This window comes from Amblyomma maculatum, chromosome 4 (genome assembly GCF_055883805.1).
Source record: "Amblyomma maculatum isolate TAMU_Amacu chromosome 4, ASM5588380v1, whole genome shotgun sequence".
Lineage (NCBI taxonomy): Eukaryota > Metazoa > Arthropoda > Arachnida > Ixodida > Ixodidae > Amblyomma > Amblyomma maculatum.
Genome location: NC_139347.1, coordinates 99,071,197 through 99,088,209, shown reverse-complemented (window position 1 = coordinate 99,088,209; position 17,013 = coordinate 99,071,197). Strand labels below are relative to the sequence as shown.

Here is a 17,013-nt window from a genome sequence, read left to right as displayed (position 1 = left end):
TTATATGCTGGGATGCGCTGAACACGACACACCTTACAGTTTTAAATGGGAAGTGGTGTTTATTCACTATGCCGAGGCCCTGCAGCAGAATGGGTTGACCGATGCCGTTTTGGAAAGAAGCAGAAGGGGATCATGTAGATCCGTAAAATGGGGTATTCTTACTGTGCAAATCATTCTCAATCACAGCTTACTATATTTCCTGGTTAATTTCAATAGCTCAAACATTGATTCATAAATTCAAATTAATGTTTTAGTGTGAATAAATTTTAAGGGTGCGCGATTATTTGAAAATTCAAATCTGAATCGAATATGTTTATCATTCGTTTCATATTTGGAAAACTGATATTCGGAATTTTCAAATATTCGATAATTTCCGAATGCACTGAAAATTTTATATTCAGTTCGTTTTTGAAGATTTCAATATTCGCACACCTCTAAGTTCGATTTGTGCTGGCATCCCCACGCAGTTCGAATTGGAGTTTTGCCGTAACGAGGTGCTCCGTATCAGGCTTTTACTTTGTTCATTAATATGATTGTCGCTGTAATTAAATTGCAATTGTGAAGTTCAGCTCCATGCAAGACATGACGGGCCTTGAAGTGATGTCTCTTGCTCTGTCCCCACCCTGGCAACAGTGGCGGCATCTCTCTGAAGCCGCGCAAAAACATGGACAAGATGCGGGCGGACATGTCGGGTGCCGCCTGCGTGGTTGCCACCTTCGCCGCGGTAGCTGCCCTCAAGCTGCCCATCAAAATGATTGGTAAGTCCCGACTATTACCCTCCGTGGTAAAAATTCCGAGAGCACTGTGGAATCTACACTGCAGAAATGCGAAAGCCTGAGCATTGCTGATGTACACGCGGCATCACGTTACCTCTAAATATCGTTATCAACCAAATGCACCCTCATTATCATTGCTCATGTCGTCATTGTCATCGCTACTATCATGCTTACGGTAGACAAGGAGAAATATGATGTGTGTTTCTTGATCTCAGGCGTGGCGCAGTTGGTTAGAGCACGCGGTTGGGGATCCCAGGGATGGAGGTTTGATTTTCTTTGCAGATGGAATTTTTAAATAATTATACTAAGTAATGAACAGTTAATGTTATTATATAATCCCTACTGAACTACTGAGTTACGTCGATGATGTCATAGTTTGATTGACCAGACTGACTAAATCTTCGAAATTGCCGCCTAATTCTATGTGACATCATATCAGCTGTAGTGTAACGCAAGAATGTGGCAGATTCGTGGCCGACAGTATGAGCAATTAACCCTTTCGCTGTCGGGTGTTTCTGGCTATGACGCACTCTCAGTGTCGGCTTGGTTTCAGGGAACGATCATATCAGGGAATATGCTAACGATTTATTTTTGATTATGATTGCTATACAAATACCATAGCCAACGGAATATGCACATTTCAGTGTTCTGCAGTTGTTAATTAATATCATCATCATCATCATCAGCTTGAATTATAAATGAGATAAATGAGGATAATACAAGAAAAAAAAAACATTGCTCTACACTTCATGAGAGTCCGAACCTGAGCTCGGCTCGTATTCATAATCAGAAGAGTCATCGCTCCAGCCCACAGTCGAAGATCCCGCGTAGTCAGCCATCCAAAAGTAACCGCGCACCCGGAGGGTGCACTTTTGGTGGCCCGCACAACCGAGAAATGACACGTTGTGAAATCAAGATGACAGATGGAAATGGAAAGAAGCTTCGCGCTCAGGCGCGAAGTTTTGAGCGCACGATAGAGAACGTATGATACGTCAGTGACACTGTGGGGCGGGGGCAGCGAAAAACGTACTGGTACATTCGTGACAGCGAAGGAGTTAGAGGGTTCCGCCTGAAGCAATAATGTGTAAGTGGAAGTTCACCCATGTTCCTTGCTTTATAGCTTTCAGTAGGTCTCTTTGTCTGTGATATATTTGTTGTGGTAGTTTGCTGCTGCTTACTCAGTCACTACAGATGACGATTGTGGGCCTGTGGGAATATTCGATAGACATTGAGCCAGATACTGAACATTCAATTCAGTCTAAATGTGTTTTTGTATTTTAAATCTTGAAGTGTTCAGCTCAGGTGAATAAAGTTTATAAAACACTATTTTCGCATGCTTTCTGTTTAATGTATCGCTCCTAGGATGTCACTGGAGTGCACGTAGAAAACTGATCAAGAGTGTGCATTTCCATTGCATTTAGTCTAAAATAAAGAAAAATGTTCCAAGAGCCCTGTTCCTCCCCCACCCCCTCTGAATGCGTTGGTCTGTTAGTGGCAGTAGGAGATTCTAAAGCTTGATAGCTTCGTATAGTTAGGCCTTTGTGGCCACTTCTGTTGTTTTTGTAAAAGAACCGAGCTACTGCAGAGCAGTAACTGAGAAGCTTTCTCACGCAGGCCTGACCCCACTGTGCGAGAATCTGCCCAGCGGCAGGGCCACCAAGCCGGGTGACGTAGTCATCGCCATGAACGGCACCACCATCCAGGTGGAGTGCACATCTCTCTCTTCCTGCCTTCGGGGAATCTTATTTCAATGTTATGTGGGGTATTTTGTAGTCAGAATGCTTGTTCGTTGCCGACTGTATACTGCTGATGCAGAGCAGAAAATCTCGGCTCGTTGAGTTGTCAGCATGATTCAGTTTCATCGCTCTTCAGCGTACCGGCTCTGAACACTATGTAGATGTATGCCGGCAGTAACCACTGACTTTTCTTCATAAAAGCCGAACTAAAGGGAAAAATGATGCCAAGACAGATGCGGTAATCATGTGCAGGCTGTTATGCTTAATTGGTTTTCGCGAAAACTATTGTCCACTGGTGTGGGCCGCAAGTCCGGGCCAGGCACGGCCTTACTGCATTAGATGTGTGATAGTCCATGTCGCTGCAGCACATCCGTGGTCCACGTGATGACGATCTTCTCCCGATGCAGGGTCCGTTGCACGCAGTAAGGCCTCCCATTCCACCCTGGTGGAGAGCTCCGAGCTCGGAGGGGGAGGATCAGCAGGGCACTTCATCAGGATATGTGTTAGGATAGCGGTGGGATGGAAGCACAAGGAACAAGATGGGTGAGGGCACCTGGGTACATGCGGGGTAGTAGGTAGGGCGTGGGGAGGGTTCGGGTCTGTACGCGGTGCCACAGGATTTGGTGGCGAATGGTAAGGGATGGGAGGGGTGGGGTTAGAGCTGACGCTTGGCTCGATAGGTCTGCATCAGCTTGCCGAAGGTATGCATGCGCTTTCTCTAGTCATTAGGGCCTGAGTTCACCGCCACCCGGTTTATTAGTCCTCGGGCTGGACATTGGCGGCCTCGTTGCCAGGATTTCCCGAATGCGATTAATGCAGTCTGAATCAGCCAGGCACCCACTCCTAACGTAGTGAATACAAAACAGACTGCCAAAGGCCACCTCTGTATAAAATTTGAGTCCAAATAAGTGAGCGGTCAAGGCAATGTATGTGTTGGCCATTTTCACTGCAATGCGCATAGCTCAGTATGCAGTCCGGGAGTGCCGCTGCTCAGTGCTTGCTCGTACTGTGTGTTTGGCCAAGGTCACATTGATAGGTAGCACGCTCGAAGTCGTGTACAGCGCATATGGTATCCTCTGTACAGCTTTGACGTAAGATAGTATGATTTATTGGAATTAATTTGGTTTGTCTTAATGACTTTGTAGTGTAGCGCACAAAAGTGCCCCGAAGACCGGAAATCCTGCACATTGTACCAAATGCACTTTGGTCATGGTATATGTCACGAATTTGTATCTTACTCAAATTTGGACCAGCCATGTTCACATCCCTGAGATTTCACTCCGCATTGTTACTTCGGGGGAAGAGAAAAAAATTGCACGGGGCCTTCAGGCAAACTGGGGTTCTGAAATCAACCGAATACGCCAGAAACGCTTGGCTCGTCGACGACTTGTTATCCATACAGCTGGTTTCCCCTGTCTATCCGTTTTGGCCTCACTAATGGCCTCAATGTGACTGTGCAGGTGGACAACACGGATGCTGAGGGCCGCCTCATCCTGGCTGACGCGCTCTGCTACGCAGACACCTTCAACCCCAAGGCGGTCGTCGACATCGCCACCCTCACTGGTGGGCACTCCTCTTACGTTGACAAAGTTGGTCGTCCTTAAGAATTTGGAATGCGTTGTACCCAGTCATAATATTATTTCTTTTAAAATTAGTTTTCAGGCTTCACCCTTGTATTGTATTTGGGCAATTAAGGGAAAACTCGTTTTTTCACCATACCGTGATTTCTACTGTTGTCTGTAACAACCGTATGATCGAAAAAAAGACTGCCTATACTGTAGTTGGCTGCTACTTGAAAAAATTGCGGCAGATGTCCATCAAAGGAGGCCTTTCAGCTACGGGCATTAACCAATTTTCGTGACACCCTGGTTAGTGGTGATCGCCTTTTTCATCTTCCACACCATGTGTCGTCACGCCAGCGAGTGGGACCCCTGTACAGCCAATGGCTACATGGCAGTCGTTTGTGCAGAACAAGTCTCTTTTTTTCTTGCGATGTGCTCGAGTATCGCGCAAGATTCTGCAAGAAATTCCGAAATCTGCTTTTTTTTTTTCGCGGAATCACAGAAAAGTAGAGGTTTCTGTCAGGCTGTTATCTCGCTGGCGTGACATGTCGTCACCGGTGATAGTACTGTGTGTAAGTTGCTTTCTACTCAGATGTGTGCGTAACATTTATTTTGAAGGAACAATCCACTTAAGCACCTAGCAGCAACCGTATCCCTTTGGTTACCACGAGAAGAAAGTTATGGGTTGCTTTGTTCGCTGTAATGAGAGGGGCTCATCGGTTTGGCATAGTCACGTGTCTCATAGTTGCAGCCGATTATCCTTGCTCCAAGCATGGCACAGTTTTCGGCGGTGCTTTTTTCGGCTTTAGCATTGCCATTTCCAAAAATTCAGGAAATGCATTCCCTCTTGTGAACACCCGAGGGTGCGAGAAGTATGATGTGGCTTGCCAAGTTTATCATCGCTTAACTTTTTTTTTTTGGTTCGAAGCAACAAGTTGTTTAGTTGTGCACTCACAAAACTGGTGTTCGTCACCACGATCCCGTAAGCTGACCGAGTGCTTCGCAGTTTGGGTTGGCCTTGCACTGTTGGCAGCCTGCTGAGGTGGGCTGCCGTCATTTGTTTCGCCTCGGTGTTTGACACCACCTCCTGTGCTGTCTTTGCAGGCTCCATGGTCATTTCCCTTGGCGCGGGAGCCACAGGTGCCTTCTGCACTTCCAACACTCTCTGGAACCTGTTACATGAGGTGGGTGAGGGGAGTGGCCCTTCCATTGCAAACAACATGACCGGCATGTGCAACAGGCAGTGTGGTACCTTATCACTATATCTGGAACCATCGAAGGAAACTATCTGTTAATTCGAACTTGGGCAGACCAGAAGCCCAAAGTTCGAATTACCCAATGATCCCCCTAAAAAAAAACTAACAAGAACCTCATGCATCTTGGCAAATATATTTGATGAAACACTGAGGCGATGATCACCACCTGCTGTTTAGTTTGTCGTTTCATCAGTGCTTTATTACGTACACTGCGCGCTTAATCGGAACCTGCCTTATTAAGCGGTGCGGGGCCCATAGCGTTGGGCTGATGCCATAGCCTTACATGGGCACAGACCTGGACTACACCAACAGTTCGATTTGGTGATATTTCACAACTAACGAGCTTTTAATTGCACGTCTTCGTGGTTACATGTAACAGAGCCACTACTGCTACACGTGATGGTTTGTTTTGAAATTGATGCCACCCAAGTGTGCTTGTTGAATATTCCGGGTGCTGCCTTCGCGGTCTTCACGGCATGACATTTGGGCCATCCCACTGACAACGGGGGATGGACGTACACGGACTGGAACAGCCCATTCTTCACCGCGGGGTACGGCTGTGTGCGCGTGTGTTGTGTGTTGTGGTCGGTGAGTGGCGCGAGAGAGGGACGCTCGTGCGCGTGCTCCCTTCAAGTGTAAGAGACACTCAGCGTTTACGGAGCAGTGCGGTGCATAGTTCACGGAGACGCTCTCCGAACAGTGTCCATAGTGAGTGCAGTTTGGAGAATTAAAATTCATGTTGTTGTTGTTGTTTCAAAAGTTCTCCCTAACGTCATGGAATAATGAACAGTGCTTACTCACCAATGGGGCTAACGAAGAGGGTTCCATTTAAGTTGAGGATAACGCAGAGGGCTATGTAATGAAAAAAATGGCTGGTGTATTGTTAAGAGATAGGAAGAGTGCAGAGTGGGTCAGACAATTAACTCAAGTTACTGACATTCTAGTGGAAATCAGGAAGACGAAATGGGCTCGGGAAGGACATGTAGTGCGAAGAGAGGATAACCTATGGTAGTTTAGGGTAACCACTTGGATTCCAAAGGCAGAATAGCTTAGAAGGAGGTGGTTGAAAGTTAGGTGGGCCAATCAGGTTATTGGAGTTCACAAAGGTCAAGTGGATGCAGGTAGCATAGGACCGGGTTAATAGGAGGTTATAGAAGAGGCCTTTGCCCTGCAGTGGGTATAGTCCGGTTGATGATGATCATTGTGAAGTGTGCCTTCAAGCCACAAATCCCCTCAGTGCTGCATTGCCGATTTTTCGGTAATATGTGGAGATGCCTACGCCACCAGCGCACGATGAGAAATGGCACAAGGAACCAAGGTCCACAGCAGCAATGTAATTGGCGGCTAAGGAGCCTGCAGCCTAGGGACTCTCTTCCGATGGTAGGAGGAGGGCGCCGCCCATATATGAAATCACAAGTAACGAAAGTTTGAGCAGCAGGCATGTAGAGCAAAACCACAATGTGGAGACAGGGTCCCCTGCCTAACCTGACTGTTAAGCTGCTGGGAGACCTGTTGAGCTACAAGAGCAGGAATTGCCCACCACTCTTGAAGGTCACTTTTTATGAGGCGGTTTGCACTGGATTAGAGATTAAAGAAAAGTTTTAATGGTTTCCTCTCAATCCTTCCACACTGTGGCGGCGGGCAACATCGAAAAAATGTAAAAAATGTATGAAAAATGTAAAAATGAAATCTAACCTTTCCTTACCGTCTCTCGCACAACGTAAAAAATTTTTACGCCTATGCTTTTTTCATAAAATTTATCATCACCCTATCGCTCTTCTCGTGTCGACCACCAACATAAGACTGGGTCTATTTTTTGCCGTACTGACACTTTTTTGCATTCTTTCATTCCTCGCACATCGAAAGAGTGGAACCACCTTCCCGCTGCCGTGGCTTGTATACACGATTATACTGCTTATCGTCAGTCTCTGATGACGATGCTTTTATCTGATGCGAATAGTTAGTTTCTTTGTTGCTTTGTTATTTTATTCGTCTTTTATTACTTTTTTTTTCTGCTATGTTTGTTCAGTTTCTTGCGTTGCGTTTGTTACAGTTGTTGTTTCTGTACTTTTTCGAATATTGTGTGTTGCTACATTGTAACTACGTTGTTGTGCCGCCTTTAACAAAAAATATTTTTTTTCTTGCGTTGTTTGCTTGCCCACTCCCCTCTGTAATGCCTCGGCGCTTGAGGGTATCGAAAATAAATAAATAAATAAATGAGGTAAGGAGAAAAAAAGAAAAGTTTTTAATGGTTTCCTCTCAATCCTTCCACACTGTGGCGGCGGGCAACATCGAAAAAATGTAACTGCACAGTAAATGAGGTAAGGAGAAAAATGTTTTTCTGCCGTCACCACCACTATCGGCCTACATTTCTCGGATAGTTCGATCAGTTCTTTCCTGGTGCTTGAGAGGAGGAAAATAGGCCGTGTCAGAGTGAGTCCCGGAGTAGTCCTTTAATTGCTATCTTCTTGCTGAGTGTTAGTGAATGCTGGAAAACTAATGCATTATTTACAGTTATCATATCTCATGCTTTTCCAGTTTCGTATTGCTAAAATGTGGTTTAGTTTGGAAGTCTAGAAGGATTGCACGGGGGGGGGGGGGGGGGGAGTAACTGTAACAAGCAGCCCAGTTAACAGGACACACGAGGAACCTGCTAATGACGTTGCTCGTTACAGATGTGCAACGCCAACTAGCCCGTCACATCACTCTTGGAGGAGGAGTATTACATATAATTTATCCACGGTTGAGGATTTTGATACTTTACGTTGGCTTCTACAGCATTCTTTTGCAAAATACTTTCATGGAAGCAGTGTAAGTAGTTGGCATATTATGCCATTTGAGTGCGGTTGGCTTGCTGGGTAAAACGGGGATAAAAAGGTGCAAACATGCACAAAAAAGGGCTGATGCAGTTGAGGTAGTAATCCAAGCATAGGCCGACCATCAATCACCACAGCTCACTATGGAAATCAATATTTTTTCTGTGAACTGCATTTGAGCACCTAGAAGATGGAAAGAAGCCAGTGCTTGCGAGGAGTACTAAAATAATGCCTTGAGATAAGATCAGCCACCTAGAGGAGCCTAAAGATAAAAACAAAGAAAATCAATCGTGCCGAGTCCTATACGTAGAACCACTTCGTCATCTTTAGCTAGGGGAGTTATACAGTAATAACGATTAGCGGGCTATCATTCTAAGGTCGGGGAGCAGCTGACAGTGAGACCGTGTAATGTCATATAAGACAGGCTGACGCTCTTCACCTCTTTCCGGTGCATCGTTCAGGGTTGACAGTCGTGCACTGTAAAACCTCTTTCCTTACTCTAACTCATCATTAGGTACGTAAGTAATGCCAATGTGATGAGCCTCATGGGAGAAGACATTTCCACGTAGTACGGAAAAGAAAGAAGCCAATTCCAGCATGAGCTGTATCTTTTTGTTCATGTTTTATTGCACATGCAGTAGTCATGACATTCATAAGCATGGACAACACACTCACATGATTTCATCATGTGCGAACTATTTATATAGCATGCGCAGAAGCTTATTTTTTTCCCAAAAGAATGCTAAGCGAACGGCAGGCATCTAAATAAACAACTGAATATCCAAAGTAGACATGCGTTGTGGTATGGGTAAGTGGGTATTATGCATGCATTTCAAAAGCAGATGAGAATGTTCCGACTCGAACGGCGTCTGAATCGGATGCCGCTGAAAAGCTTCCCGCCACGCATTTTGTACCGCTTTGTCACTGTTCGAGTGAGGCTTCGATTTCGGGCCGGACAGATGCTCCGAGGGGCCACCGAGTAGCCTAGCACAGAGCACGATAGCAAAGCTTCATGACCAGCAAACGTATATTGGAGGAGTCTGTTACAGATGGCACAAGCCAGCCACTGCGATGGCTTCCTCACAAAGCAAGGTTGCTTGGAGGCAAAGCATCTGGAACTGACAGCAAGGAAAAGGTTAAGGAGAAGGCGGGGGGGGGGGGGGGGGGGGGCTTTTTGCCATTGTCAGCGATGGACTGAATAAGTAGCAAAGTTTTATCTACGCTAGAGACGGTGAAAGTACAAGTAGAATTTCACTTGCTCCTAAAAAAGGAGCCGCTCAAACTTTGTGCTAATGGACCCCTTGCAAAAATTGTTAAGTAGGCTTTCCCACGCTGCTTCTTGCCCCAAACATGGTGTCACTGGCCGCCAGAAAAATGGCGATATAGACCTGAAATCGCATGTTGCCTCTGCACAGATGCATGTAGTGGTGATAGGGCAATTATGCAAATATGTTCTGATGCATAAATCATATGAATTATGGCCATAATGTAATGTTTCAATACATTGCTGTTCTGCCATTAGTGGGGAATGCAGCATAGAGGTGAAGCCGACTTGACATTTATAAAAGGGGTCTATTGGCTCTTTTATAAAGGGAGAAGTTTAAAACTCCTTTGTACTTGCTCTTCAGCCGCACCTTTCAAGGCCATAGAGTTAATGGATGATTAGTTTTTTCTGGATAATTTTCTTTCGTTTTTTTTTAAGTATACTTGCGAGCGTATGCTGGGCAAGGCTGACTGAAAATAAGTTTGTTTGAAGTTTGGTCTCCTCATCACGTTCTTTTCCTCCACTGGCCTTGCAACCGTTAACGGCACTTCACCGAAGTTCTGCTGCACCATAGTTCCAGTTCCCCTGCCAGCAAAGTCTTTAGAAAGCGTGCCGTAGAGCCGAGGTTGTGTGGGCACTTTTGCTTGGGTGAGTGAGTTTGTTCCTGGAAAAAACAGTTGACGCCTTTTGCGGCATGTGCAGGCTGGCAGCGTGACTGGTGACCGGATGTGGCGCATGCCCCTTTTTGAGCTGTACCACATGCAGATGACCAAGCCCACCATTGCGGACATCAATAACATCTCCAAGGAGGGCCGCGCGGGAGGCGCCTGCAACGCGGCTGCTTTCCTCAAGGTGGGGAGATTTATCCCCCTTTATTCACGGGGAATGCCTGAAACACTCAAGAGAAGATAGCCTGACGATTATTTAAAGCCATCAGCGCATTGCAGTTTATTTAGACATATTGTATTGTAATGTCTCATAGCATTATTTGATGTGGCAGGGTGTTGCGTATGTTTTCTTGTTATGCTTTGTCTGGTTTGTGTCTGCCATTTGCTATTGCATTGTTTTATCTGTCACAACACCTGTTATCCTTTCTCATTTTTATAATGATAGCTGCGGTGTTTAAGTTTTGCATTTTATTCCCTGTGTTACGCCTAATGCTTCTTTCAGTTTATGTTCTCGCATTGATGATATTTTGCTTTGAAGTCTTCCTTTATATCTTCTATATCTACTTTCTTTTGACCCGCATTTAGCGATGCGTTCTCGTATACAGTCTCTTTCTAGTGCGGTCTTAACTTTGCAGACATTTTAGCACCCAAAAAAGGGTCCCATCGATTGAAAACTCTCAAAAATTTGTAATCGCGAAAAAATGTTTGTCAGGCTTTTAAGGAAGCTGCGTTCACCTTCTGTTATGTTAGCCTTCTGCTCACAAGCAATAGAATTAGCTCTCATTTGAGGCACAGTTTCGCTTTTGTCACGTCCGTACTACACTTGAAGCCATGCAAGGCGAGACAAGTCTATTAGATTGCAATTTGTTTCCATGGCGCCACTTTTCCTAATGGTTAAGATAGTGAAGATTTGACTGCAGTCGGGTGGTCGGGGCTTCAATGTTCCAGCCTTCGTTCATGTCCACGCTGCTGCAAAATCAAAACTTTCGTTCCCCTCGAAGTCAGAAATATTCGTTGTTGCATTCCTGGAGTGTAAAGGGAGTTCGTAAATAAAAACCTGAAATATTGTACAGGTCATAGTTATGGGATCCCACGATTTGTCTGTGGTCATTTTATATCACTTTCGTGCATTTTATTGAATATAAGCCTCTCGGGCTTTGTGTGAAATTGCAATAAATTATATAAATTAGTCAGTGTAATCAGGTTCATCTATAATGCAAGGATCGTAAAGCCTTAACACCCAGATGAAGCCGAAAGCCTTCTCGCAATAATGATTTGAGGTCGTCAGTAAAGTAAAGCGTGAATGCGAAAAAAAGTTGCCTAATTATTAATAAGTTGTGTAAAACCGTGTCCATCATGCTTATTCACTAAAAAAAAAAAACATATCAGTGAGCGTAATAAAACTTCATTTGCCAAAACTTAAGGCATTAATTAAATGAGCAGTTCACAAATATTAGTTTGCCATAGTTGGGCGGCAGGCAATTTGTTTTTGTTCTTTTCATTATTTATATTTATTTGTTTATAAGAATAGCCCTAGAGGTCCTGTCGGCTGAATTACATGGAGGGCGGGGGGCGTTACGGGCAAATCATCAAAAATAGACAAAACCATGACAAAAAAAATTCCTTGTCTTCTTTACAATTAGTTATTTTAACATTGAAAGAACAAAATAAATAAACTAAATTTTGTTAACTCTTCTGGAATCTGCATAGCACGCGGGCCAAGTTCTTTGTATTTGAATTAGTGTGTGGAGCGTGGGCAAACGCGGTTTGGTTTCTTTGCCGAGAAGAGTGGGTGGTGAGATCTGTCATTGCTGCTGTCCTGCAGGAGTTTGTGAAGTGTCCCCATTGGGCCCACCTGGACATTGCAGGCGTCAAGGAGAACAGTGAAGAAGTGGCCTACCTTGGCTCAGGCATGGCTGGTACGTGAACCCTCCTCTCTCTTTTGGGGGGGGGGGGGGAGAGACCAACGTTGCTGGTGTAATGTAGGCCTAGAGGTTTTCAAGCTATGCTTTTTGGGCTCTCTTGAGGGTGTATATAAATGCACGCTTACTTCCACCCTTTCCTCTGTCCACTGTATCTTTGGAGACTAACCGGGCTGTTATCGCTCATAGCAAACTTTTAGTCTGCATCAAGTAACTACTTCAGCTGAATTCGGATATACCAAATTCAGATAGGATTGCGAAAGAGTTCAATATGTTGATAATTTGATATATAAAACAGACTAAAAGATGAGCTTATCCAACATGCATGGAGTTGCTGTGTTTGCAACTTGCTTTCCATTTCAGTTGTGCAATATTGTAATCTCGGCACACCAACACTCGTGGAGATCGGCCTGCCGAGAGGGGGCAAATGCTCGGACTGCCGGTTTCAAATGTTCGATCTGTATGAGCCGAGTGCGCAAAACATCTACTTTCAAAAACCCCTAGCACGACTTTATATCGCCCATTGGTGAATTTCAGGATGTTTGATAAAAATTTTTTTTGCTGCTTACCAGCATATGTTTCTGCACAATAAAAATATTTCTAAGATGCTCATGATTTTGAGGGATGTGGAAATATTAAAATTTTAGAATACAAATACGGGAAAAACATTCCTTCGAATGTCGAATAGAATAACTAATATCTGATAAGTAAAAAAAAAAAAAGAAGATGGAAACTTAAAAGATAGCAGACATTGTCTTGGTCGTCTCAGAATTAACATAATATTTGGTAATGACATTAAACTATAATTGCACAGTAAGGTACGCTCTACTGAAAAAGTTTAGTATCAATTTTATATGGAACTCTGTACACTGGTTTTCTGTACAGAAAAGGCCTGCATTGCAGTAAAGCGCACAGTGCTGTGAAACTGCGGTAAATTCGAACATTTTCAATGCGTTAGGCAATTTTCGAATATTCGAAATTCCGTGTTTCGAATATGAATCGAGTAAGAAAAATATTCAATTTGTATTTACATAATTGCGCGCCAGTAAAATGCTTATATTTGCACATTCCTAGTTTTTACTGTACGAGAACGCATGCCCAAAATTAGTGACAAGATAGTGGTGTGCACTTCAAGTAGAACGTTTTGCAGTTCACCCTTCTTCGTTGCGTGCAATTTGCGGATGCAGCAAACACTTGAATAAATCTCATATTCTATTTCTTGCAGGTCGACCAGTGCGCGCGTTGGTGGAGTTTGTGGAGCGCATGGCCAAACTGGAGAAGCTTTGACAGGGTTCAATTGACTAGGGCGCAGTGTCAGGCCATTTTAGATTGCTGGCTACTTGTTGACGGTATTTTCTTTGAAGGAAATCTACACTCTACGATTAAAACGCCGTCCGTTTTTTTTGTTTTTTTTTTGACGCACATGACTCATACGTTTTGATACGCGTAGCAGCATTTCTTCCTGGGTCCTCCAACAGTACTTGCTGACGTTCACCTTTTGTCAAATGTTTAGAGCCCTGGAGTTGGCTTTTGGGTCATGCGCCATGTCTTCGTTTTCATCACGTTTAATTATTCGAATGGAGATAAAATAGTCCTCAGCCTTTGCTCTGAGACTTAAGGCTTGTGTAGATGCTACAGTTATCGAGCTATCACGTAACCGTATGGTACTTGAGCTCATTAGTATCGATGAAGCATAGTACACGTAGCCCTTTCTTTTGAATTGTTTGGTTATAAAATGCCGCCGGTTAGTATTTTTTCATCGAGGTATGGGTGAAGTGTTGTGAATAGATGAAAAATTAGGTTCAGAAAGGAGCAGTGGGGATGAGTGTGAAATACAGCTTCAATTGCAATGTAATGGTAAATTGAAAACCTGAATCGCAGTTGAATTAAAACACCTGCGTCTACACATAGGCACACAGTGACAAAACGCTCTAACCTAACTACTTTAACTATGGAGTGCATCTACTATTTCTGTTTCGAGTCATTTCTGAAAAAAAAAAAAGAAATACGTAGAGATGTTGGATAGTTTACATGTACAAGAGGATGCTCGCAGCTAAAAAAAATATAGCTGAGACCTCTTCCTGTCTCTTCCATTTACTGGCAAGAAATTGTATTAGGTGCTGCTGAATTTGCATAGTGGGGCCTGGAGAGTATGGAACTCGGCTTTGATAGCTATATTTTGATGTAGGCAAAACATAAAAATTATCTTGTACTCTGGCAGCGATGTTTGTTAAACAACTCAGCTTGATTGACACTGGCGCGCAGCTTTCCACTGTAGTCCACAGTGTTGAATTGTGTTGACTTGTGTTGAATTTTCATTTATTTATTTTTTTTGGCACCACCAGCAGCTTCCATAAAAAGATCCATATTTCCCGAATAAAATCAGCTCTGCGAGGCATCGTTCCCGTCTGTGCTTGCTGAAACCATGGGATGCCATTTTTTACTGTGGCCACTTTTATTTTTCCAATTGGCTTTTTTTCAAGCAAATCGAAAGACTTTGGTCGACTGGGCCCTAGTCCTTTATTTTAGATTGGTTTAGACCTGTCAATGCTTAGCATGTGCAGGGAGTTTCTCGTTCCACTTTATTTCTTACTTTAATTTCCTGTTTTAGCTCCGAATGAGACTTCGATTGGAGAGTATTGTTTCAGCCAACCTATCATGCATATAATGAAATTACATAATGATAGCCTAGTAAGTTTCAGCCTAACATTGCGGTCAGAATATGTGAGTATTTTTTTTGTTTAGCCTACATACTCAACTTTGTACCTGGAGATAAATTTCTATGTGAAGGTTGCATTTAGGGTGTCGCATATTTGAGTGTGGATATTCCATTTCGCCCATATTAATTGAGAGTATGACATTCATGATGGATAAGAGGGCGCAGACGGAACGTGGACACGGAGAAGAATACAACAAGACAAGCGCCATTTTCACAACTAGTTTATTAGGAAAAAAACACGAACTCTTAATTATGAACAAGTATCTAATCGACAAAAGATACAGTCAGTGAAGAGTTCGTATTTTTTTTCCCAATATACCGGTTGCGAAAACGGCGCTTGTCTTGTGTTCTTCTCTGTGTCCACGTTCCGTCTGCGCCCTCTTATCTATCATGAACAACTAGCCCAACTTTCCATTCTGCTGAGTATGACATTGTTGTTAATCAGCAAATGCAGATGTATTGATACTAGGTGCTTCATTCGTGAGAAGGAAAAAAACAAGTTTTATTACTTTAGTCATCCCGCAACGCTTGTCTCTATGCTAGTGCAGTTGAACCCGGATAATTATGAATTTTGGTTATAAGTAACCTGCACTGAAGTTTGTAGCTTACCAGTAGCGCCACCCAGTGACTGTTGCACAACTGCGTTTAGTAGGACCACTGCGGCCACCATGACCGGACGCGAGCTAGGTTTATGCGGCTGAGTGAAAGATGTGGACTGATGTTCGTGATATAATACAAGAAGTTGCTACTAAGGTAGTTCCAAAGCAAAATAAATGCAAGAAAACAAACTGGTAATCTGAAGATGCTTTGCAAATATCTGAGGAAAGAATGATGCAAAAGTTATGGGGGAAGAGAAATATACAAGGTTCTCAATGCGAATTTTCAGAAAATAGGAAGCAGAGATAAGAATGCCTTCCTGAACATACAGTGCCAAGCAGTTGGGGACAACAACCAATTGAGGAACACAAGAGCTCTGTATAAGACAATCAAAGATATCAAAGGAAGCTTCTGTGCTAAGCTGGGCGTGATAAAAGACAACCGAGGCAGGGACCTCACTGAAGCCTCAGAGATAAAGAAGAGGTGGCAGGAATACACAGAAGAACTCTGCAAGAAGGATCCAGATGTGCAAACCCAACATAAGACGATTGTGATTAGTGACCTCGAGCCGGGCATCCTGAAGAGTGAAGTTGAATGGGCCTTAGCCAGCCTTGCTAAGAACAAAGCCAGCGGAATTGATGGCATTGCAGCTGAGTGGCTTCAAAACCTCAACCATGACGTCGTTAACGTCCTGTATACATTATGTCAGTAAATTTGGACAACCCTGCAGTTTCCACAGGATTGAAGGAGGTCAGTTTACATCCCCATTCCAAAGAAAGGCAGTGCCAAAGATTGTTCCACTACCGTACGATCGCGCTTATTTCGCATGCTAGCAAGGTGAGGTTGAAAATGCTCCATGTAGGCTGCAGTAGTATGTGGATCGGGAGCTTCCGGACGTCCAAGCTTGGCTTCGCAAGGGCAGAGGAACTAGAGACCAGATTGCCAACCTTCGTTGGATCATGGAAAAAGCAAGAGAGTTCCAGAAACCCATCTACTTCTGCTTTATTGATTATGCGAAAGCGTTTGACTGCGTAGATCACAGCAGATTGTGGCAAGCTCTTCAAGAGATGGGAGTTCCAATTCATCTCATCTGTCTCCTCAGGAACCTGTATGAAGGGTAAGAGGCCACAATCAGAACTGGACATGGTCTTACTGATTAGTTTCCGATTGAGAAAGGAGTGAGACAAGGCTGCATACTGTCGCCCTGCCCATTTAGCCTATATGTTGAGTGCATTATGAGGAAGGCCGGTCTGGACGAGTCTTCAGCTGGAGTGAAGATTGCTGGCAAACGTATCAACAACCTTAGATTTGCGGATGATACCACTTTAATGGCAGAAAGTGAAGTGGAACTGAAGAGACTTCTGATGCGCGTACAAGAAGGAAGTTTGGGCTTAAACTGAACCTTAAAAAGACAAAGATCATGGCGTCTTGCCCTATCAAGTCCTGGAGCATCAAGGGACAAGAAGTGGAAGCTGTGACAGATTTTCTCTTCTTGGGCTCCAAGATTACCCCGGAAGGAGACTGCAACCATGAAATAAGGAGACGCCTGCTTCTGGGAAAGAGAGCCATGGCTAGCCTTGACCGCCTAGTAAAGAGCAGTGACATTAGACTGCCAACTAAGATCCGTATAACTCGTGCTATGGCCTTTCCAGTGGTGATGTATGGATGCGAGAATTGGACTGTGAACAAGGCTGACC

The 17,013-nt window shown here is 44.0% G+C and overlaps 1 protein-coding gene across 1 annotated transcript in view; it reads left to right on the top strand.

The window, feature by feature from the left end:
- The window catches only part of LOC146191778 (cytosol aminopeptidase-like), a 32,068-nt gene extending 18,657 nt beyond the window's left edge, over window positions 1-13,411 (top strand). Inside the window, exons 9-15 of the mRNA XM_084600375.1 lie at window positions 634-758; window positions 2,391-2,479; window positions 3,973-4,075; window positions 5,179-5,258; window positions 10,113-10,262; window positions 11,904-11,997; window positions 13,226-13,411. Of these exons, the coding sequence (XP_084456501.1) occupies window positions 634-758; window positions 2,391-2,479; window positions 3,973-4,075; window positions 5,179-5,258; window positions 10,113-10,262; window positions 11,904-11,997; window positions 13,226-13,287 (703 nt within the window). The 3' untranslated portion in view covers window positions 13,288-13,411. The remainder of the gene's footprint in view (window positions 1-633; window positions 759-2,390; window positions 2,480-3,972; window positions 4,076-5,178; window positions 5,259-10,112; window positions 10,263-11,903; window positions 11,998-13,225) is intronic.
- The last annotated feature ends 3,602 nt before the right edge of the window (window positions 13,412-17,013 follow it).